Source organism: Hemitrygon akajei, chromosome 7 (assembly GCF_048418815.1).
Source record: "Hemitrygon akajei chromosome 7, sHemAka1.3, whole genome shotgun sequence".
Taxonomy (NCBI): domain Eukaryota; kingdom Metazoa; phylum Chordata; class Chondrichthyes; order Myliobatiformes; family Dasyatidae; genus Hemitrygon; species Hemitrygon akajei.
In genome coordinates this window covers 104460573-104486140 of record NC_133130.1, presented here as the reverse complement: position 1 = coordinate 104486140, position 25568 = coordinate 104460573, and the positions used below count along the sequence as shown (strand labels likewise).

The following is a 25568-nucleotide window of genomic DNA, read 5'->3' as shown; positions in this document are numbered from 1 at the left end:
AAAGGTCTTGAGGCCTGTGTGGAGGACAGTAGGAAATACTGGAAGGATGAGCAAACTGATTGCAGTGCTATGTTACAGATAGCCAATTGAGCAGAGAGAGGAGAAAGGAGTGTTTTATTGAAAGGGGACAGTATGGTTGGTAGATAAATGTTGTTCCCTTCAACTACATATCAGTGTGAATCATAATGATATCTTCTGAGGCCCAGAAAGGAACTTGAACTTGGAGGGGAAAGATAAAGACAAGAGACTCTACAGATGTTAGAAATCCAAAATAATGCTCACAGAATGTTGGATTAACTCACAGGTCATGTATCATCTATGGAAATGAATAAATGGTCAATGTTTTCAGTCTCACCTGAAACATCAACTGTTCGTGTTATTTCCATAGATGTTGCCTGACCCGCTGAGTTCCTCTAGTATTTATTTATTTACCGAGATAGAATGCGGAACCAGCCCTTGTGGTCCAATGAGCCACACCACACAACAGCCCACCAGTCTAATTTACAATGACCTACTAACTGGTACGTCTTTGGACTCTGGGAAGAGACCAGAGCACGTAGAGGAAACCCACACACTCACAGGAAGAACACACAAACTTCCCTATAGAGGATGCCAGGATTGAACTCTGAACTACCATCTCCCCGAGCTGTTAATAATACAACTTTTCTAGTCCATTTGAGAAACAATAACATTGATAGGTTGAAGGAAAAGATTTAGCTAAAGGATTATGAATAGCTACCATTGTATCCACATTCTACCAGAGCATCACTGAGAGTGTCCGGACCAGCTGTATTATCGTCTGCTATGGTAGTCACAAGGCATCTGACCACAGGACCCTGCAATGAATCAGCAGGGTCATTCTCCCAACCACTGCACTCCCCCAACCCCTGCTCCCATATACCAAGTGCTGTATTCGCAGTGCCCTTAGCAATGTCGAGGACCCCTCCCATTCGTCCCATGATCTCTTTGATGTCCCAGCGCCAGGCAGAAGGTACCACTGTATAAGCTAGCTTTTCCCCCAGGCTGTGAGACTTCTGAACGCCCTGCTATTACTCAATGGTTCATTTATTATTAACTCTGAAATTCTTTAATTCTCTGGGTAGCTACTAAACCAAGAAAGAAAAGAAAGGCAGCATGATCATCAACCCCCAGGTCTCCCCTTCCCAAAAATAGAATAGGCACATCAACCTGCAAATCCCTCCTCCCGCACAAAAAAACTAACAAAGTGGAACAGGCATATTGACCCCCAAATCCCGCTCCCCACACAAAAAAGCAAAAAGATTGAGTGAAAAACACAGATTATTAAAACGATAAGACTGAAAAAAGGAGTCTATAGTCCTGTCCACATCCAAAATGCAGAAAAAAACCTGGGCAACATTGTCCAGGCACAGCGGCAGGCTCTTCCCTTTCTGGTATAGAGCAACCGATCAAAAGACAAGCAGCCTGGTCTCACCCCTCTGCACTCGCTTCGATGCCTCAATCTCCCTTGTCTCTTTTATCTGTGAACAATGGAAGCTATTGTCGGGGAAATGGAGCCAAACATCGGCTTGCAGCCTGCCCACTACGAGGTTCACACGTGCTGCCTCTGCCTACTGGAATCCTCTTGGATACTGCAGAGTGCTGGTACACCAAATGATCTACAAACTTCTGCACTCACTTTCATGTTTCAGTCACTTTAATTGGTGAAATGGGGTCAAGCATTGACTCATGTGCCATCCTGCAGCTTTCTCGCCATGAGATTCGCTCACGTTACCTCTGCCTCCAGGAATGCTCTAGGAGGCTGCAGAGTGCTGAAGCACCCATACAATCCCCAAACAGTAAAACACAGGCAGCAACAGTGCCAGAATCGCATTCAAGACGAGAAAAAAGACATAAAAGAAGTTAAAAAAAGTACACATTATTTATGACAGTTCTAGTAGCAATATACTGTTGTATATTTAACTCTATGTTGTAGATATACTTTATATCAATTTGTGCATTTACAGAATTTTTAAAAATTATCTGTTAGTATTATTGTGTTAATATTATTTTAAGTGTGTACTGTGTTTTGCACCTTGGTGCCAAAGGAATATCGTTTTGTTTAGCTGTATACGTGTGTACAGTTGATGATAAACTTGAATTTGGAATATGAAGTTATGGGTTAGTGTTTGCATCTCAGTTATTCATTTTTATGTCAATTTTTTCAATGTGAGTGTACGTGCCACAATTAGCAAGTTGGCTAATACTAAATTAGGGGCCTTGTCGATAATAGTGAATTGTAAAGAGATCTTGATCAGTCTGAGAGATTGGCTAAGGAATGATAGATACTTCATTGATTCCAAAGAGAATTGCAGCATCTCAGTAGCATTACAAGTGCACATATATACAAATATTAGAAAGAAAGAAATAAGAAAGAATTAAAAAAAGTTGCCTCAAACAAATACTTACCTGGCAGGGGAGAGACCGTGATCATGAAGGCGGTTCTCCCAGGATGAGGCTATCCCATTGCACTTCGGGTGTGCTGAGGCCTGCGATGTCCCCAAATGCGGGATACTCGACTGCAAAATTTGTGGTAGTGGGGGACTGTGTTCGTGCTAAATTTTAAAAAAACTGTTGCCTCAAGCAGTCTAACAGGAGGGGGTCATCACTTCCCCAGTTGTAGGGTGACTAATTTTAGAGCCTAATAGCTGAGGGTAAGAATGATCTTATATAGTGCTCTTTGGAGTGGCGCATTTGTCTTAGTTTATTACAAAAAATGCTTCTGTGTTCAGCCAAGGTGGCATGCAGAGGGCGAGAAACATTGTCCAGAATTGCCAGGGTTTTCTGTAGGGTCCTGTCTTCTCCCACAGCCTCCACTGTGTCTAGTCTGACTCCTATAACAGAGCCTGCCTTTCTAATCAGTTTATTGAGCCTGTTGGCATTTCCCATGTTGATGCCATTACCTCAGCACACCACCGCATAGATTGTACTGGCGACAAGTCAAGTCACTTTTTATTGTCATTTCGACCATAACTGCTGGTACAGTACACAGTAAAAACGGGACAACGTTTTTCAGGACCATGGTGCTACATGAAACAGTACAAAAACTAGACTGAACTACGTAAAAACAACACAGAAAAAAAACTACACTAGACTACAGACCTACCCAGGACTGTGTAAAGTGCACAAAACAGTGCAGGCATTACAATAAATAATAAACAAGACAATAGGCACAGTAGAGGGCAGTAAGTTGGTATCAGTCCAGGCTCTGGGTATTGAGGAGTCTGATGGTCATGAGAGCCTGAATGTTTCGGTGCCTTTTCCCAGATGGCAGGAGGGAGAAGAGTTTGTATGAGGGATGCATGGGGTCCTTCATAATGCTGTTTGCTTTGCGGATGCAGCGTGTAGTGTAAATGTCTGTAATGGAGGGAAGAGAGACCCCAGTGATCTTCTCAGCTGACCTCACTAACCGTTGCAGGGTCTTGCGATCTGAGATGGTGCAATTTCCGAACCAGGCAATAATGCAGCTGCTCAGGATGCTCTCAATACAGCCCCTGTAGAATGTGGTGAGGATGGAGGGTGGGAGATGGACTTTCCATAGCCTTCGCAAAAAGTAGAGACACTGCTGGGTTTTCTTTGCTATGGAGCTTGGTGTTGAGGGACTAGGTGAGATTCTCCACCAGGTGAACACCAAGAAATTTGGTGCTCTTAACGATCTCAACCGAGGAGCCGTCGATGTTCAGCGGGGAGTGGTCGCTCTGTGCCCTCCTGAAGTCAACAGCCATCTCTTTTGTTTTGTTCACACTCAGAGACAAGTAGTTGGCTCTGCACCAGTCTGTTAGCTGCTGCACCTCCTCTCTGTAAGCTGACTCGTTGTTCTTGCTGATGAGACCCACCACGGTTGTGTCATCTGCGAACTTGATGATGTGGTTCGAGCTGTGTGTTGCAGCACAGTCATGGGTCAGCAGAGTGAACGGCAGTGTACTGAGCACACAGCCCTGGGGGGGGCCCCCGTGCTCAGTGTGATGGTGTTGGAGATGCTGCCTTCGATCCGGACTGACTGAGGTCTCCCAGTCAGGAAGTCTAGAATCCAGTTGCAGAGGGAGGTGTTCAGACCCAGTAGGCTCAGCTTTCCAATCAGTTTCTGAGGGATGATTGTCTTGAATGCTGAACTGAAGTCTTAAGAACAGCATTCGAATGTATGTGTCTTTTTTGTCCAGGTGGGTTAGGGCCAGGTGGAGGGTGATGGCAGTGACTGTGCCTCATGACAAGCCTCTCGAAACACTTCATGATGATGGATGTGAGTGCAACCGTCCTGGTAGTCATTGAGGCAGGATACTGAAGACTTCTTCGGCACGGTATAATGGTGGCGGCCTTGAAGCATGTTGGAATGGTGATGCTGCTCAGGGAGATGTTGAAGATGTCAGTGAGTACATCTGCTAGCTGGTCTGTACATCCTTTAAGCACTCTACCAGGAATATTGTCTGATCCAGCAGCCTTCTGTGGGTTAACCCTGCACAGGGTTCCTCTCACATCGGCCACAGTGAGACACAGCACCTGGTCATTTGGAGGAGGGGTGATGCTGTCCTGTAATTGGTGTTGTCCTGAATGCCCTTCCACATGCACGGCATGTTGCTGCTCTCCTGGAAGTGGCTGTGGATTCGCTGGGCGTGTGCACGCTTTGCCTCTTTGATGGCCTGACAACAGACTGGTAGAACATGTGAAGGAAAGGCCTGCATATTCCAAAGGATATCAATCTCCTCAGGAAGTAGAGTTGACTCTGGCTCTTCTTGTACACAGCCTCTGTGTTGGTGTTCCACTCAAGGCTGTTATCCAGCCGCACCCCAGGTGCTTGTAGGTCCTCATCACATCCACTTCCTCACCATCAATAGTAACAGGGAGCAATGCAGGCTTAGTTTTCCTAAAGGCCATCACCGTCTCCTTTGGCAAATGAATTTCAACTTGGATAAGCGTGAGGTGATGCAGTTTGGGCATTCTAAGCAGGGTAGGACTTGTCAGTGCCCTGCTATTCACTGTATGTGTTGTGGAACAGAGGGACATGGAGCACAGGTTGCCAAAAGTGGTCGCACTGGTATTCACAATTTAAGCCATATTTGAATTGACATTGTGTCAACGAAATCGAAGTATCTACAACCACAGAAGAATTACCCCTTGATTCATATTGACCATTCCTTGATGCTATACTTACACAATACCAGCCCAGATGTGAAGGATGGTCACTATGATTTCACCTCAGGAGTTCAGCACTTTGGTCATATTTAGTTCAAGTCATGTACTTTGCCAGACTACATGGAATCAATTGAATTGGCTGAAGACTGGGTTCTTATACCTCAGTAGAAGTTTAGACAAGCATTAAGCTGTACTTATTTTGCCTGATTAGAATAACTTTTTCTTAGTACACAGCTTAATATAAATCCACACTCGGTCTAGTAAACTGCATATGGTAAGTTCTTATTACTGCTCGAAATCAAGGCAGTAAGTCCTTCTTCCTGGATGAACAGGGAATTCCTGACCCATGTGTGAGTGTGCACATCAATTGCCAATGGGGTGAGTTATAGGTTGGTGACTTTTATCCAGAGAATTGTATCTCACTAAGTGTATGGGAAGAAAACTACATATACCCAACGACTTCTGCCTCCCAAGTAATACCGTGATGAAGATCATGATTTTATAGGAAGAATATAGGTTGATACTAGATTGTCTCCTTTTTAAAGAATGGCCAATGTGTGGAATGGACTTAATGGAATTAGAGGACTAACTGAAGGTATTTTGAACAGATTTGAGGAAAAAATGCTCAAGATCTCCTGATCAAGGATAGCTGGAGTATGTTAAATGTTGGAACAGTAATGGAGGCAGTTATGTCCCTTGTCAGTAAGTAGAGGAAAGTTATGTTTAATCTACATACCAACTTTGCAAATGGACATTTAGTGTAGATCAATTTTGGGAAAAAGTTGCAATTCCGAACTTGGTCAAAATAATTGTCATCAGACATTTGCTATGAAATGCATCTTATTTTGAAAAGAAGCCTGGAAGGCATTCGACATCAGATGCATATATATTATGGAATTTGCATAATTTCTTTCCTTATGTTTGCTGGGACAAATTTAAAATCTTCTTAAGGGTCAAAGGTTTTAGCTGAGGAGATGTAATCTTTTTAGAAGCAGGGTTTTTGTTTTGAGAATCATGTCCAGCCCACCTTCCCGACGGACCTTGAACGACTCCTCATTTAGCACAAGTGCAATCCCCAGCCCTGTCATTATAATTTTAATTTTTTTTCCTGTCCCTGGTGTAATAATCGCTGGAATGGATAAGACAGCAATTACTAGAGTTGTGGGAGATACTGGTACGGTGTGGCCACCAGTCAGAGTTGGCACATTGGTGCTAATAAGTAATGGAGAAAATCACACAAGTTTATTTTCTGTGAAGTTCATAATTTATGACAAATTATTTCCACTACAGCTGTTCTGCTCAGGCAGAGGCACTTCTAGTCCTGAGGAATGGAAGTTTCCTGCGCAAGAACGGGCTCGATATGAGAATGAGGCTTTGTTTAGTGGCAAGGAAATTCAAGATGATTAGACACCAGCCTCGGCTGTACGAGCATGACACCAATAAACCTTTTCAACTCTGTCTGCTTCAACTATACCCACTCGTCAGATTATCTTTCATTTACCATGCAATAAGGTTTCAACCTGTTAACTCAACCCTCTTTTCTCAGCTCTATCTCTCTTTCATGTCACTGAGTCTCAGTTCGGTGTGCAGGGCAAGCCATTCTGAGGTATTCAGACAGCAAGAGTTCAGCAAATCATCTCATGCATCAACACACTCCAGCATCTTAGGAGGAGAGGTTAGGTAGGACATGGGCTGGCTGATGAATGCTGGATTTTTTTTTAAAGTTTAGAGAGGCAATAATCCCTGAAGCAAAACAGTTTAAATTGTACAGTATTGAACTACCACTGTCCATGTGCAATAGTTAGTTGGGCTGCTTTCCTTTCAGATGTACAAGTTTTTACTTTTAGAAATAAAGCAGACCTGTTTAAACTAGCATGGTTGTCCATCTATTTCTTAGAAAGCAGGTAATTAAAAATTGCAGTAATGTGGATTGATCAGTATCATCTCAATATGTTTCAGGTTTTAAAATAAAATGGTAAAATTCTATGAAAGGGTTCCTTGGAAATGAGTGTGAAAAGTCAAGCTGTGAATTTCTTGATGACAGCTACTCTGTTGAAACATCTGGCCTCGGTGAAATGTTGATTTGGAGTCGATATGAAAGTAATGCAAGCAGCTTTTACAGTGTTGATCACCAAAGCTATCATGGGAATTTGCATTTCCATTAATTTCTTTCATAAATTCTTGTTAATTGGTCTTTTTTGCCTAAAATAGATTTGGTCCAATTAACTAGTTTCAATATAGCACAGGAGGCTTTTTCTCACAACTGAATTAAGAGTAGGTTAGTTTTGAATTATTTTACTACTATTTTCCTATTTTTATAACTCATCTTTAAACAACTTGTTTTTTGTTACCTCATGCATCCTCTTTATCCCTAGCAAATTATTTCTTCAAAATGAGATTTCGGGTTTTTCAAGAGAACGATCCCACAAATGAAAGGATTAATGTATTAGGAGCATTTGAGATTCTGTGCTTGTACTCACTGGAGTTTAGAAGAATGAGGGGAGATCTCATTGAAACCTATCAAATACTGTATTGAAAGGCCTAGATAAAGTGGACATGGAAAGAATGTTTCCTGTAGTGGACAGAGGGCATAGCCTCAGAACAGAAGGGCTTTAGAACAGAGATGGGGAGGAATTTCTTTAGTTGTAGGATGGTGAATCTGTGGAATTCATTACCATGTAAGGCTGTGGAAGTCAAGTCATTGCATATATTTAAAGCAGAGGTTGTTAAGGTTCTTCATTAGTCAGGGCATCATAGGTTTCAGGGAGAACTCAGGAGAATGGGAGAGAGATAGGAAATCGGCCATAATGGAATGTGGAGCAGACGTGGTGGCCGAGTGGCCTAATTCTGCTTCTATGTCTTATGGTCTGATATGAGTTCCATACATGATACATTTGGAATAGAGAGTGCAAGTCAGTCATGGAATGTATTCATATGAGTGTATCCCTTGTTCCTTCATACCGATTGGCAGCAGCATCTTCTCCAGTCTAGTATCAATGTTTATCACTCTTTTGACCTGCTGATTTTTTTTTCTCCTTCATTCTTTGTCCTCAGTTGCAGAAATCAAGTTCACTGCACACTGGCTATGATGACAAACATCCATGATTTTTAATGGTTTGAAAGGAGGAGGAGTATACTGCATATTCTTCCTTGTTCTTATCTCTCCATCGGGTCTTGTGCAAGCTGAAAATAAACTTCTGAATTGTTGTGTGGATTGGATCTTCAGATTTTTAAAATTGCTTTCAGCTCTCCAAAGCTTGGATTATCAGAACAAAAGAATATTGCAGCACAAGAAATGGATTAAGACCATTCAACCCATCATATCCATGCTTGACCGTCATTGGGCTTGGGTTGTATGAAAGTTGGTCTACTGAAGGTTATGCCATCTGGTCAAGGTGGCATTTTCCTCTGAAGTAGGAGCAGTTAGATTACATTAGAAAGGTAAATAGATTAGCTTCATTTGTTGTATGTACGTTGGACCATACAGTGTCCAACATATATTAGCCAACATAGTATGTCCACAACTCACTAACCCTAATCCATAAGTCTTTGCAATATGGGAAGAAACTGGAGCATCTAGAGGAAATCCACACACTCACAGGGAGAATGCAGAAACTGGGGGAATTGAACCCCAATCGTTGATCGCTGGCTTGTGCTGTAGGGCGATGTGCTAACCAAGCCACCCCTCTGAGTTTTACCATCCTAGTCCTTGTAAGGAGTAGGTTTTAAATTCAGCACAGATTGTAAGCTGAAGGGCCTGTACTGTGCTATACTGTTCTATGTTGTAATGTGCTAACAAGTGTATGACTGCTCAAAATATGCTCATGGTAGATTTCTGTAGTCTGGAATAAAGTTTCTTTGCTTAGGCTGCTTTTGAATTGAAGCTTCAAATTTAAAAGATCAATTTCTCATCCCAGTATTACAATATGCCTGATATTAATAGAAAGTTTTGTTTGGGAAGTCAAAGGAATTCACGGTACAAATCATCTAAAAACATTACATGACTGAATTGTACTCTCTTGTTCAACAGACAAACCTGATCAGATGGCACTCCATTCATCCAAGTAATTTATGTCAGATTCTGAAACATTTTCTGTTTTACACTTGTTCACATTGAAACATTGACTTTGGGCATTCAGATTTATGAGAATGGATTTATTAAATTACAGTGGTAATTTAGTTTATTATTGTCATGTGTACAGTGCATATTATCCATAGAGATCCCACACTTTACTAATCCTAAGTTGTACGCCTCTTCTTTGGTATGCAGGAGGAAACGGAGTACATAGAGAAAGTCCACATACAAACTCCTTACAGGCGTTGGTGGAATTGACCTCCCACTATGCTGCAGTGCCACCCCACTTTGTGAATATGCTGGTAAGAAACCGCTGTGCCAGTGCAGGATAGTCTGTAAATGAATCTGACCCATAGTGGGGTAAAATAAAATTGGCCTTTAGCTACAATTGATTGGCTATATTGGCCAAGATAACAAAGGAGGTGCAAGGTACTCCTCCCCTCTGCTAGCCTGCAGGTCACCCTTGGACAAGGTGTAGCACCTACTTAGGCCCTTCTTCCCCCTGTTCCCCCCCCCCCCCCCCCCCAGATCAGGGTCACATGAGAGCAGGTGGTGGATGGTCGTATGAGCAGCTGGTGTATAGCATAAGTCCTGGTTATGTGACTGTTGATGCCAGAAAATCTCTGAAGACTATTGATAATGGCTGAGGTCACCTGCCTTATAAAGTGGTCACTGCCCAGAAGAAGACAATAGCAAACCACTTCTGTAGAAAGATTTGCCAAGACCAATCATGGTCATGGTCCATGATTGCCCACATTATACGACATGGCACATAATGACAATGATATTGGGCATGCTTTGTTATTCACATGGCTGACACAAAACTCTTGGAAGAGATATTCTGTGATGAGTTAACCAGTGCTCTTGATGTGGCCTTCTCAACATTGGTGAGACTCGATGTAGATTAGTGAACCGCTTGCTCGAGCACTTCTGCTCCTCCTGCAAAAAAGTGACCAAGCATTTTAATTTCAATCCCCCTTCTCATTACGACATGTTAGTCCTTACCGTCCTGTCCTGCCACAATGAGGCACTCGGGTAGGAGGAGCAACACTTCAGATTCCATCTAGGTAGCCTCCAGCCCGATAGCATGAACATCGATTTCTCCAACACTGGGTAATACTTTTCCCCTTCCTCTTCAGTCATCTTCACACCATAGTTCCCCACTATGGCCTCTCACCTCTTCTCCTCACGTGCCTATCACCTTCTCCTGGTACCCCTTCTCCCATAATCTACTCTTTTCTCCCATCAGATTCCTTCTTCTCCAGCCCTTCATCTTTTCCAATCACCTCCCAGGTTTTTATTTAATTTCCCCTCCTCCACCCACCTGGCTTCACCAATCACCTTCTAGCTTGTCCTCCTTCCCTTCTCCCCACCTTATTCTGGCATCATCCCCCTTCCTTTCCTGTCCTGATGAAAAGTCTTGGCCCAAAGCATCGACTGTTTATTCATTTCCATCGATGCTGGCTGCTGAGTTCCTCCGGCATTTTGTGTATTGCTCTGGATTTCCAGCTTCTGCAGATTTTCTTGTGTTTATGATTTACCTTATATATATCCTTCATAATTTTGTATACCTCTATCAAATCTCCCCTAATTCTCCCATGTTTCAGGGAATAAAGTCCTAACCTATTCAACCTTACCCTGTAACTCAGGTCCCCAAATCCTGCAAACATCCTTGAAAATGTTACTTTCTTCATTGAAAGTGTATTGAAAGATATTCTTGCCTTTATATGGCTGAAACTATTGAGTATAAGTGATGGGACATCATGTTGCAACTCTACACAATGTATTGACAACACATTATCACCTTGTTTGATAAAATAAGTATTGAATGTACGGTTTCCATTGGAGGTATTAACACCAAAGGGCAAATCAGCAGGAGTATGGATAATCTTAAGGATTGTAGCACAGTGTGGCACTGTAAAACTGCTGCCTCAAAGTTGCATCAACTTGTGTACGTTCTGACCTCCAGCGCTGTTTGTGTGGAGACTGAACATTCTCCCTGTAACTGTGTGGGTTTCCTCCAGATACTCTGATTTTCTCCCACATTCCAGAGATATGCTGGTTTAAATGGGCACCATGGATTACTTAGTGTGTTGGTGAGTGTTAGAATCTGGAAAGATTTGGTGAGAATGAAGGAAAAATGAGTTACATGGAAGTTTAGAGGGAGTGCCATTACCCTGTGAGTCAACATAAATAAATTAAATGGACTCAAATGCCGGACATGTCATAAATAAATATGGAGGAGATTCACAGAGATACCAAAGGGGAGGATATGGAAAAATTTTAAATTAACAGTGAGAATTTTATTTTTAAACTCTGGAGCCATTTTTGTTGGATGTGGGCAGCCTACTTGGTCTAAAATCAGACTCTGCTTTCTACTGTTATTTTCAGCTTGCTGGCCTGAGGCAAGGTACACATTCCCTTCTTGATAGCTGCAGATTCTAAAAGTCCTAAAAAGATGGATTTCTTGTATTATTACTCTGAATTGTTCAAAATAATCAAACAGGAGGCAGTACGTTGATGTCTTTGCCAGACTTGATAATTAGTTTGGGGATCAGGTTAGTGACAGTGCAAATGGGAATTCCTGATCAGAGCAATTTTGGTGAACAGCAGGTGATTTACAGCAAGTGCTTTCATGGAAATTTCTTTACTCTTGAGTATTTGACTGAATGCATGAAACATAATACAATAATTGTCCCTGTGCTACTCAGTAGATGTCTCCTCTCCTCCCCCACCAGCACTAATTCATGGCTGTTATATTATAGAGAGTAACCTCTGACTATCAAGCAATCAGCAATATTGGTCTCCAGTACACATACTGAAAATTCCCTTGTTGCTATGTCACCAAATAAGATATGAGACACTCTTAGAGTAGTGTTGGTTGCACAATAATGTAAGAGACTCTACATTGGAAGCATATAGTAGATTTAACTACAAGCTCCGTTTCCAGAAAAGTTGGGATATTTTCCAAAATGCAATAAAAACAAAAATCTGTGATACGTTAATTCACGTGAACCTTTATTTAACTGACAAAAGTACAAAGAAAAGATTTTCAATAGTTTTACTGACCAACTTAATTGTATTTTGTAAATATACACAAATTTAGAATTTGATGGCTGCAACACACTCAACAAAAGTTGGGACAGAGGCATGTTTACCATTGTGTTACATCACCTTTCCTTTTAATAACGCTTTTTAATCGTTTTGGAACTGAGGATACTAATTGTAGTAGATTTGCAATTGGAAATTTTGTCCATTCTTGCTTGATATAAGACTTCAGCTGCTCAACAGTCCGTGGTCTCCGTTGTCTGATTCTCCTCTTCATGATGCGCCATACATTTTCAATAGGAGATAGATTTGGATTGGCAGCAGGCCAGTCAAGCACACGCACTCTGTGTCTACAAAGCCACGCTGTTGTAGCCAGAGCAGAATGTGGTCTGGCATTGTCCTGCTGAAATAAGCATGGACGTCCCAGGAAGAGACGTCGCCTTGATGGCAACATATGTCTCTCTAAAATCCTAATATATGCCTCAGAGTCAACGGTACCTTCACATACATGCAACTCACCCATGCCGTGGTCACTGATGCACCCCCATACCATCACAGATGCTGGCTTTTGCACCTTTCGCTGATAATAATCAGGATGGATGTTTTCATCTTTGGCACGGAGAACTCGACGCCCGTTTTTTCCAAAAACTAGCTGAAATGTGGACTCATCTGACCACAGCACACAGTTCCACAGTCTTTCGGTCCATCTGAGATAAGCTCGGGCCTAGAGAACTCGCCGGCGTTTCTGCATAGAGTTGATGTATGGCTTCCTCCTTGTGTTTCAAGTTGCATTTCTGGATGCAGCGACGGACTGTGTTAAGTGACAATGGTTTTCCGAAGTACTTCCGAGCCCAGGTGGCTATAATTGTCACAGTAGCATGACGGTTTCTTAGGCAGTGCCGCCTTAGGGCTTGAAGATCACATGCATTCAACAGTGGTTTCCAACCTTGCCCTTTACACACTGAGATGTCTCTGAATTCTCTGAATCTTTTCACAATATTATGTACTGTAGATGTTGAAAGACCTAAATTCTCTGCAATCTTGTGTTGGGAAATGTTCCTTTTGAACTGACTAACAATTCTCTCACGAATTTTGGCACAAAGCGGTGAGCCACGACCCATCCTTGCTTGCAAAGACAGAGCCTTTGATGGACGCTACTTTTATACCCAGTCATGATACCTTACCTGCTACCAATTAGCCTGCTTAATGTGGAGTCTTCCAAACCGGTGTTACTTGAATATTCTGTGCACTTTTCAATCTTATTTTAACTCTGTCCCAACTTTTGTTGAGTGTGTTGCAGCCATCAAATTCTAATTTTGTGTATATTTACAAAATACAATTAAGTTGGTCAATAAAACTATTGAAAATCTTTTCTTTGTACTTTTGTCGGTTAAATAAAGGTTCACGTGAATTAACATATCACAGATTTTTGTTTTTATTGCATTTTGGAAAATATCCCAACTTTTCTGGAAATGGGGTTTGTATATACTTGAGCTTTAGGTATCTCATGCCTAGAATTGATTATGCAGATTATGAATATTCAGGAGTTGAAGTGTTCTCAATCTGCTGACTTTTAAGGTTCATGATAGTGCTGTGAATTATGACTATTACAAATTGCTGTTGCTTCAAACAATAAGTTTTTTTAAAATCTCATTTGAACTTGCTGTCACTGGTGTTTCTGTAGGAGAAGAGCCACAGCCTAGTGGTGTGACACTATTACAGCTTGGGGCACCTGAGTTTGGTGTTCAATCCTGGCGTCCTCTGTAAGGAGTTTGTACGTCCACCCTGTGGAATGTGCAGGTTTCCTCTAGGTGCTCTGGTTTCTTCTCACAGTCCAAAGATGTACCAGCTAGTAGCTTAATTGGTAATTGTAAATTGTCCTGTGAGTAGGCTAGGGTTATATTGGTGGGTTGCTGGCAGCGCAGCTCAAAGGACCAGAAGGGCCTTTTCACACTATAACTAAATTAAATAAAGATTAACCAAATAAAATAGCTTAAAAACATATGTTGTCATGTTTTGCCTGATACATTAGGGGCACTTTAAGAAACTTTTAGATAGGCATATGGATGATAGAAAGATAGGAAGGAAGGTTTAGGTAGAGTAGGTTAAAAGGTTTTATAACTGAAGGGCTTGAACTGTGCTGCAGTGTTCCACAATGCAATGGAATAAAAACTAGAACAAAATGAAAATTAAGCTGGAGGGGACATCTGACCCTTTGTTCCTTTCTCCACCTTTCAATAAAATACTTCATCATTCACCTCAGTGCATTTCCTCTGCTGGCATTTTACCTCTTGACTCCTTAAAATCCAAAAATCTATCAGTCTCTGTGCTAATACATAGTGACTGAACCTCCACGTTCCTTTTTCATTGAGAGTTCAAGGTTCAACATTGCTTAATGCCATTTCTAGTACACAAGTGTAAAGGAGAACAAAATAATTGTTACTCTGGATCAAATGCAGCACAAAAAACACAAAAGTTAAAGAACACGGTAATACTAAAACAAAATGATAAATATAAATACATAGATAGTTTATTACATAGATTGATAGTGCATAAAGTGACACTATGCTGTATTTGAGGTGACTGACAAGTAATAATTAAGTAGTGGTGGAGTTATAGGCTGGAGGTGTTGATCAGCCTTATTGCTTGAGGAAAGTAACTGTTTTTAAGTATGGTGCTCTTGGCATGGATGCTATGTAGCTTGCTTCCTGATAGGAATGGGGCAAACAGTCCATGAGCAGAGTATGTGGTGTCCTCTTTTCCAGAACCTTCCTGTACATATGTCCTTGATCATGGGTAGGTTGGTGACAGAGATTTGTTGCTCTTTGGGGAAGGACTCTCCTTTGGTTTCCATCTTGAGTGGCGTACTCTTTATTTTGAGACTAAATCCTCTTTCTCTGGTATTTTACCCCTGGCAGATGATATAATCCTTGTATCTACCCTGAAGCCCTGTAAGAATTCTATTGATATTTATTTAGAGATACAGAATGGAGCAGTCCATTCCGGCCCAAAGAGCTGCACCTCCCAATAGCCCACCTATTTAACCGTAGCCTAATCACAGGACAATTTACAATGACTAAGTAACCTACTAACCAGTACGTTTTTGGCCTGTGGGAGGAAACCCACATGCTCACAGGAAGTACGTACAAACTCCCTAAAGATGGCGTTGGAACTGAACTCTGAACGCTGATACCCTGAACTGTAATAGCATTGTTAACTGCTATGCTACCAAGGCACCTGGACCTTTGCCAGCAAAATTTTGACTGTTTTAATGAGAACACTTCTAAAGAAGAGTGTGCAGTCTAAGTCTGCAATCTCTCCATCATCCCAGGAGTCAATCTGATGAACGTTTGTTGCACTCGTTCACATGTGGTCGGGAGACCAGCCCTGTACATTGCCATAATGAAATGGAGGGGCAAGGCAGACACTGGTAGGTGAGTTAGGTGGAGCGAGTGATGGTGGGCAAATGGAGCCAGGTTGGAGGAGGAAGGAGAGGACCAGAGTTGGGAGGGGGAGGGAGGGGAGGTGGTAATAGGCGGAAGCAGACAAGGGAAAAAAGGCTCAGATGGTGGAAAGGTGAAGGCAGAAACAGACAATGGAGGATGATGTGTGGAGATACAAGGTGCAAGGGCTATTTGCTGATAAGTAAAGATTAAAGAAAATTAAAATGTTAGCTTTATTTGTCCCATGTACTGTACATCGGAACCTGTAAATGTACAGTGAAATGTATACATCGTTACATCAATGACCAACACAGTCTTTGGATGTGCTGGGGGCAGCCTGCAAGTATCACCATGCTTCTGGTGCCAGTGTAGCATGCCCACAATTTAGTAACCGTGACCTGTATGTCTTTTGGATTGTGAGTGAAAACTGGAGCACCTAGAGGAAGCCAATGTAGTCTCCTTACAGACAGTGGTAGGAGCTGAATCCCGATCTTGCATCCGGAGCTGTAAAGTGAAAAGCTAACTGCTTTGCTAATGTGCTGCACCACTTTGTGAATATTCTGGTAAGTAGCAATATAGTGGCACCTGTACCTGTGCAGGATAGCCTGAAAGGTAATTCTGATCTGCATTGGTGTAAAATGAGATTGTCTCCTGTCTAGCATCCTCAACCATGAGGACCTAGCTACCATTAGAACACCAAAGGACCTGGAGGATTTGGAAGTGTGGTGACACTTGTGGGCTACCCCTGTCAAAATTCTCAGATCGTGTTAGTCACTTAGGCAAAAACGACACATTTCAATGTGTGCAGATCTGGTATGAATCTGAATGCAATTTCACTCTGGACTACTCTCGGATTCAGGTTTTCCTTTGCTGAATTTGAATATTTCCCTATCCTTTGGCTTCCTGCTCTTTGATGGAAACATTGTAAATGTTGTCCTTTGATCTAATTCTATCTTTAACTTTTCTTGTTAGCCATGCCCAGATCACATTTCCTGTTGGATTTTAGTGCCTTAAAGGGATATACTGTATATTTGTTATAAATTATGTGTATTTCCTTAAATGCCAGTAGTTGTTTATAGTTGAAAATTCTCAGTTTCAATAACGTCATATGATAGTCATATGATAGTTCTCTGACTGCCACCTAAAAGTTGCTCTTAATACTGAATATACTGATCTGTTAAAACCATCACATACATTTGTAAAATGTATCCTCCGAATTATTACTGTTAATTTGGTTTTCCCCATTTACAAGTAGATTAGGACAAGTAGATTAGCACCATGGTGACACAGTGGTTAGAGCAAAGCTTTTACAGCTTGGAGCATCAGAGCTCAGTTCCGACGTCATCGATAGGGAATCTGCACATCTTCCTCGTGAACGCGTGGGTTTCCTCTGGTTGCTCCCGTTTCCTCCCACAGTCCAAAGATGGTAGGTTAATTGGTGGTTGTAAGTTGTCCCCTGATTAGGCTAGGGTTAAATTGGGGGAATTGCTGGTGGCCAGAAGGGCCTGTTCAGCATTGTCTCTGTAAATCATAAAATAAATAGATGATTCTGAGCAACACAAAGTGCTAGAGGAACTCAGAAAGTCAGCTCACATCTATGGAGGGGATTAAACAGTATTCTGCTGATGCCTCGTGATTTTGTACTTACCCTTGTTACATATGCCTGTCTTTTTGCAAATAATCGATACTGATGTTTTCTGTCTTATGTTTGTTAGTAGCTCCTCCCAATTGCATTTTTGATTTTCTAGCTAGGATCCTGTTCCTTGGTTCTGCCTTTACCTATTTCTATACACTACGGTTAGGATTACCCCTCTTTTTTTCATTTTGCCTGTCATTTTTAACCTTGATCACTTTGTCAACCCATCTTTGCTTAGGCTATTAGTCTGTTCCTATTTATTTCTATTTATACTATTAATTTAGCCATCCTAGTCATGACAAAACTGCTTCAGTCATTAACCCTGTTTCCCTTTCCATCTGCATCTGCAAGAAATGGCGTCTGAGATCTGAGCTCCAATATTGGTCTACATTTGAGCCATACATGGTAAAACAATTTGACAAAGATAGCATAGATCAATCTGTGGCATAGTTCATTTTGGTCTCAATTTGAACAATCTTCTAGACCAATTCATTTCTCAAACTACAGAACTATTTTTTTCCGAATTTTCTTCCGTTCAGTTCATCTCATCTCTGATTGTTGTTTCTAAGCCCACTTTAGAATTTGAACATTCACTGTCTGGCAAGGTGCTTCTCAGCATTGAATTGGTGTCACATTGACAGCATTGTTGTACCCCGCTACTCTTCCAATTTCCCTGCGTGTTCATGGTATGTGCAAGAAGTGCATGCATTCATTATCAGATTTTCCCATGGAGGAACTTTCCTCTGCTGCTTGTACACTCTCCTCATGATCTTGTGGGTTTCCTCTGGGTGCTCCACTTTCCTCACACATTCCAAAGACTAATGGGGAGGTAGGTTAATTGGTCACATGGCTGTAATAAGGTGGCATGGGCTTGTTGGGCTGGAAGCTGTGTGTGTCTTTAAATAAAAATAATAAATAAATAGAGTTTCATCCTAGCATGAAAGGTGCAGGTATAGCTGCAGGTATTTTTTCATAAATGATTTTTTAATGTCTTTTTTTCCTTTTTTTTCTCCAGACTTCAAATGTTTTGGAGAGAAGATAAACTGACTCAACAATGGGTGTAAAGGGACTCCAGCAGTTTGTGGATCACATCTGCCCAGCTGTGAAAGTATGGGTAGACCTGAAGGAGATGGCAGAGCAGTACAGGTGCTCCCATCCTGGACGTTCTCCTGTCGTGATTGTGGACACCTTGGCATGTCTACGATATTGGTACACGTCAGAGGCATGGGTGCACGGTGGTCAATGGCGTGAGTATTTAGAGAGTCTGAAATCCTTTGTGAGAGCTTTCTCAGCAACCAACATAGAGCTCGTGTTTGTCTTTGATGGGGTAATAGAAGAGAAGAAAAGGGATGAATGGATTAAACGACGTCTGAGAAATAACCGAGAGATTGCAACCATCTTTCAGTACATAAAAGCAACTGCCTGCCAACCAGGAAGAGATATGTTCTTCATTCCATCTGGACTGGCCACTTTCACTTGCTTTGCCTTAAAATCATTAGGCTTAAACGTCATGATTTCCCTGAAGGAGGCCGATTATGAGATAGCTAGCTATGCAAGGCTAAATGACGGAATGGCAATTCTGAGCCAGGACACAGATTTCCTCATTTATGACACTGTGCCATACCTCTCTATAAGTAATCTGTCTCTGGAAAAGTTAACTACTGTCATGTACTCTCGTGAAAACCTCTGTCATGCTCTCAGGCTGCAGATGATGGACTTGCCACTTTTGGCCTGTCTTCTTGGTAATGATATTGTGTCTGAGAGCGTGGTGGGGAGACTGAAGAGCCGGTGCCTGGCTGAATACTCGCTGGGTGGCCCAAATGCAAGGCAGAGGAAGGAGATGGTGGCGGCAGTGGCATGTTACATCTCCAGTGTGGACCATTCACATAGCGGCTTGAAAGAGGTGAAAAGAAACCTGCAGCTCCACTCAGATGAAAGCTTGCTAGAAAAGGGAGTGGAATGTTACTTACTGCCTGGGCAGAGCTCACCATGGCTCCCCCTCAACAAAATATCTCCTGCGACTCCCCAGTGTGAGATGCCCATACACTCAGATCTTAAGATTTTACAGGTGAGTAATTGACTCAAGATCTAAATTTCAGTTTTCTAAGCAATATATGTTTGATGGAAAGAATTAATGGAATCCATGTACGAATCAGGGCATACAAAGATTATGGGGAGAAGGCAGGAGAACGGAGAGTGATAGTACAAGGGGTGATTGATACAAGGAGTCAATTTTAAAAACCCTAGCACATTTATTTTTCACCCTCCCCTAGTGTTGCCACCATGTCCTCGTGGACCTCCTTGGGTGATAAGCCCTGGAGACCAAGGTAGTGGATGACTGAACGAAGGCAGATATTGTCCATTTTCTCAGACTGTGCTTACTTGCAATTTTTCAATTATATGAAACAGAAATACCATAAAAGTTATTAACTTCAAACTTTCTGCATAATCACTCAAAGAGTTGAACTGCATGTGCATGTAACGAGAGCTGTACAGGCAGTCCCCGTGTTACAAACGTCTGACTTATGGACAACTTGTACTTACGAACCAAGGAAGGAGAATGCCGCCCGCCATTTTAAGTCAGATCGCGACGCCGTCCGCTATTTTAAGTCAGATCGCGACGCCGTCCGCCATTTTAAGTCAGATTGCGACGCCGTTTGCCGTTTTAAGTCGTTGCCGTTGACACTGTGTTGAGTGTTTAACTTTGTATTTGGCTTAAATTTTTCTTAGTAAGATTCACCCTGACCCTGCCCCCCCCCCCCCCCCCCATTCCACTTGGCTGGTGGCGCAATGAGATCAATGCCAGGCTCAAGAATGGAGGTTCCCGAGTTCGATCTAGTGACAGACCACTCTTGTGCCGGGTTGATGTCGATCCAATGACTCCCGTACCATCTGTGCCAGGTTGATGTCGAGCTTGCAACTCGACCTTGTAAAAAAAAGCACTGCCACCTCCAGTTTAAATTCCCACACGGAATATTGTGGAGGATCAAATACCCAAACCCAGCACAGCCCCCACTTGTTCCATTTAACCTGTCTGAGTGCGGTAGTCCTTAGGACCTAGCGGACCTCGGGACGTGCCGCCTGCAGTGTTTCTATTCCATTGACGGGAAGCAATTGAAAATAAAGTGGAAATAATAAAGCGTTTGGAAAGAGGTGAAATGTCATTGGTCATTGGAAAAGCATTAGGCTACAGTCGGTCAACGATCGGAACAATTTTAAAGGATAACGGATAAAGTGAGAATATGTAATGGAGCATGTGAAAGGCCCTGCCCCAATGAAAGCTACAATTATTACTAAGCAACGCAGTGGTTTAATTATTGGAATGCATATGTTTCTTAAGTGTTTTATATGCATAGAAAGGTAAAATATATTCTATATACTAAGACAAACGTTTGACTAACTGACGCTAAATAATACCGGATGTACTTGTTCCGACTTACGTACAAATCCGACTTAAAGACGGACTCAGGAACGGAACTCGTACGTAACCTGGGGACTGCCTGTATAACTCATTTCCTACCTTAGGCCAGGAACTTATCAATCACACCTGCTGTGGACCACTTTCTGGAAGTCCAAGACGCCGACTTCTACAAAGAAGGGATCCATATGATCCACGACTGCTGGGGTAAGTGTGTAAATATAGGAGGGGACTATGCTGAAAAATAAATGTGCTAGGTTTTCTGAAATTGACGCCTTCTACCTTAGGCCACGAACTTATCAATCACCCCTCGTAAATCAGTGATGATGGAATGGCAGAGCAGTCTGAATGGGCTGAATGGCCTAATTCTGCTCCTGTGTCTTGTGGTCTTATCAAAGGTAATAGGGAGCCAATTACATTATTGAAAAAAACAGCATAATAATAAGCAACACTAACAAAATGCTGGAGGAACTCAGCAGGCCAGGCAGCATCTGTGGAAGCAAGTAAACAGTCGACATTTCAGGCAGACATCTGTCATCAGGGTCTCAGCCCAAAGACAAATAATAAGCAAACCATTCTTGTGATATTGGGGAACTGTAGAAAGTCTGAGCTGAGGAATTTAACTGAGTGTCTTGGTTTATAAAGCTTAGTTGGAAGCTTTGTTACAAAAATGTGTCAAATGAAATTGACAGCTGTTGTAACTAATTGGGAATTTACATTATAAACAAGCCGCTATTTAACACAGTGGGCTTGATATTCACCCTATTGCATTTATGTATGTCCTTATATGAACATAGCATATTCCAAACTGAAGGAAAGTACTTCTGAGATATTATCACTTTATTTTGTAAGAAAGAACACAGCTGCCAATTTGCATGCAGAAGCTGGCACTAATAATATAGTTATGATATTTTAGTAATACTGCTTGAGGGGTAAACATTTCACCCAGGGAGTTGCCTCAGCTTTTTTTTAATACTCAAGCCTTGTGATCTTTTACATCAGCCTGAAGGGGCAGCCAGGGCCCCAGATTAATATTGCATCAAAAAGACGGTATTCTGACAGTGTAGAGCTTATTCCACAATCAATGTAACCTTTCCTACACAATCCATAATCTTCCATTTTTATTACATCCATGTGTCTATCTAAGAGTCTTTTAACTGTTCGCATTGTACAACTCAAATACTTTCAGACTGATGTAGTCTTTTATTGATTCTGTTATGGATTTACTGAGTATGCCTGCATGAAAATGAGCCTCAGTATTGTATATGGTGACATATGTGTACTTTGATAATAAATTTACTTTGAACTTTATTATATCTTCCTCTACCACCATCCCCGGAAGGGCATTCCAGGCACCCACCATTTCTTGTATAAAAAAACCTATTTTTAATGTCTCGCCTAAACTTTCCTTCACTAATCCTAAACAGATATCCTCTGGCATTGACCATTATTACCCTGGGTAAAAGGCTCTGACTGTCCACTCTGTCTATATTTCATAACTTATACATCTTTATCAAGTAGTCTCTCATTCTCCTTCACTCCAAGGAGGATAGTCCTAACTCTTTCATTCTTTCCTTATAAGATATGTCCTCTAATCCAAGCAGCATTCTGGTAAATCTCCTCTGCACCTTCTCTAAAGCTGTCACATCTTTCCCTATAATGAGGCGACCAGAACTGAACATGGCGACCCAAGTGTAGTCTAACCGGGGCTTTATAGAGCCACAACATTGCTTCATGGCGCTTGAACTCAATCTCCTAACTAATGAAGACCAAAAAATTATAGGCCTTCTTAACCACCCTACCAATTTGTGTAGCAACTTTGTGGAGTCTATGGATGGACTCTAAAATCCCTGTTTCTCCACCCTGCCATTAATCTTTTACTCCACCTTAAAGTTTAATCTTCCAAAGTGTACATCTCACTCTGTGTTGTTTTGTAACTACAACAATCTTTTACACTATGCACACCACCACTAATCTTTGTGTCATCTACAAACTTACACCCTTCCACTTCCTCATCCAAGTCATTCATAAAAATCACAAAGCATAGAGATCCCAGAGCAGATCATAAGACATGAGGCAGAGGAACAGAGTTAGGCCATTCAGCCCATCAAGTCTACTCCGCCATTCCATCATGCCTGATCCCACATCCTTTGATGCCCTGACCGATCAGGAAGCGATCAACTTCCGTCTTAAATATACACATGGACTTGGCCTCCACCACAGTCTGTGGCAGAGCAATCCACAAACTTCCTACTCCTAGCTAAAAAAACTTCTTGCTTCTATTCTAAAAGGTCACCCCTCAATTTTGAGGCTGAACCCTCTAGTTCTGGATACTCCCACCATAAGAAACATCCACTCCACATCTACCTTATCTAGTCCTTTCAACATTAAGTGCGTTTCAATGAGATCCCCCCCCCCCCCCCCCCACATTCTTGTAAATTCCAGTGAGTACAGTATGTTCCTTGTGGAATACAACTAGTCATGGACTTTAGGCACTACATGCCTTATCCCCTACTACCCTCTGCCTTCTATGGGTAAGCAAATAGCAAAGCCATGTTTCCCTGTGTGCCATGCCTCCTGACTTTCAGAATGAGTCTGCCATGAGGAATCTTGTCAAACAGCTAATGGAAATTCATATACACCACATCCACCGCTCCACCTTCAGCAATCTGATTTGTCACCTCAGCAAAAAATTCAGTCAGACTGATTGAGAAGCAGTCTGCCTCTTACAAAGCAGATTATCCCTAATCAGACTAATGCTTGTAAGTCCTTTATATTAGTTTGCCCACCACTGATTTATAATTCCCAGGATTATCCATATTAACTTTCTTGAACAGTGATACAGCATTTCCCATCCTTGAACCTTTTGGCACAATCTCTGCGGTCAGAGAGGATGCAGAAATCATTGTCACCACCCCAGCAATCTCTTACCTTGGTTCCAGTGGTAACTAGTCCAGTCCCTGAGGATTCTATTGGTGCAGTCTTCCATTGATTCTTTTATGGTTATTATTCTTTAATTTATTGAATATACCCACAAGAAAATTAATTTCATGGTTGTATATAGTGACATATATGTACTTTGATAATAGATTAACTTTGAACTTTAATGTTTTTCGAAAGCTACAACTCTGTCTCCTCAACTTTGCCATGCTGCAACACATTGACATATTCTACACTGACCTCACATTCATCAATGTCCCTCTTAATGGTGAATACTGAAGCAAAGGGTCTTCTTTATCTTCTCCAACCCCAGACATGATTCACTCTTTATCCGTGAACCTTTACTCTATTCATCTTCCTTCTATTCCTCACATATGTGTAGAATTTATTGGAGTTTTCCTTAAGCCTACTCACCAAGGCTTTCTACTGTCCTCTTCTGAGCTCTTTCTTAAGCTTATTCTTAGCTACCTTATAACTCTTAAGAGCCATGACTGGTTTTTGCTTCCTGTATCTTAAGTGTGCTACCTGATCAGTGGGTAGAGAGGAATGCTGAATTAGGTTCACCATCAGATCAGTCACAGTCTTATTAAATGGCAGGCCAGGCTTGAGACATTAAGTGACCAGCAGCTGCTCCAATTCCTAAAGGCACGTAAGAGAAAGGGTGGAGCCAATTAGATATAAAGGTGATCAATGCATAGAGAAAGAGGTGGAGTGACAGCAGTCTGCTACCAGAATCTCAATAGATTACGGTAGCAGAGGTAATGCATGTTATGAACATTGATAAAGTCAAAGTTGACTTTATTGTCATATGCATAAGATCATACCACACGAAGCAGAATTAGGCCATTCAGCCCATTGAGTCTGTTCCGCCATTCCATCATGGCTGATTTATTATCCCTCTCAAACTGATTCTCCTGCCTTCTCCCCTTAAATTTGATGTGCTGATTAATCAACAACCTGTTAACCTCTGCCTTAAACATAACCAAAGATTTGGCCTGCTGCACAGCCGTCTGTGGCAATGAATTCCACAGATACACCACCTTATGGCTAAAGAAATTTTTCCTTGTCTCTATTATAAATGGATGCCCTTCTATTTTGAGGCTATGCCCTCTGGTCCTAGACTCCCCCACTATAGGAAACGTCCTCTCCACATTCGCTCTATTTAGGCCTTTCAATAAGATCCCCCCTCATTCTTCTAAACTCCAGCGAGTACAGGACTAGAGCCATCAAACCCTTCTCATATGTTAACCCTTTATTTATAGGGTTCATTATCGTGACCCTCCTCTGGATCCTCTCCAATGCCAGCACATTTTTTCTTAGATAAGGGGCCCAGATCTATTCACAATTCTCTAAGTGGGGGGCTGACCAAAGCCTTATAAAACTTCAACATTACATTCTTGTTTTTATATTTTCGTCCTTTCAAAATGATTGCTAACATTGCAGTTGCCTTCCATACTACCTACGTAATTTGCAAGTTAACATCTTGGGAGCCCTGCATGAGGTCCCCAAGTCCCTTTGCACCTCTGCAATGAAAAACTGACTTGCAGCAGCATCACAGGCACAGAGCATCAAATAGCAGCATTCACACAAAGCGCATTAAGCATTAATTAGACACAACACTTACAAGAATCAAAACAAAATCCATTTTAGTGCAGAACAATCAAAGTGTTCATAATGTTGCTAAGCTGTTGTGATGAGAGTTTTTCCAATTGGTTCAAGAACAAAGTGGTTGAAGGGAAGTAGCTGTTCTTGAACCTGGTGGTGTGGGACTTCAGACTTCTGTACCTCCTGCCTGATGGTAGCTGCAAGAAGATGTTGCCTTCTTGAGGCCACATCCTTGATAAAGAGGACCTGCTAAAA

General features: G+C 41.8%; 1 protein-coding gene and 1 non-coding gene across 4 annotated transcripts in view; both read left to right on the top strand.

The window, feature by feature from the left end:
* fam120b (family with sequence similarity 120 member B) overlaps window positions 1-25568 on the top strand; it is a 173985-nt gene that overhangs the window by 36215 nt on the left and 112202 nt on the right. For 2 of the 3 annotated variants that reach the window (XM_073051610.1, XM_073051613.1), the window contains exons 2-3: window positions 9419-9525; window positions 18366-19418. In XM_073051610.1, the coding sequence (XP_072907711.1) occupies window positions 18405-19418 (1014 nt within the window). In that variant the 5' untranslated portion in view covers window positions 9419-9525; window positions 18366-18404. The remainder of the gene's footprint in view (window positions 1-9418; window positions 9526-18365; window positions 19419-25568) is intronic. The other variant, XM_073051611.1, reaches the window with a different exon arrangement.
* Window positions 2420-2583, top strand: LOC140731284 (U1 spliceosomal RNA). The gene has a single exon (XR_012099764.1). It is a non-coding gene; the product is annotated as a U1 spliceosomal RNA (small nuclear RNA).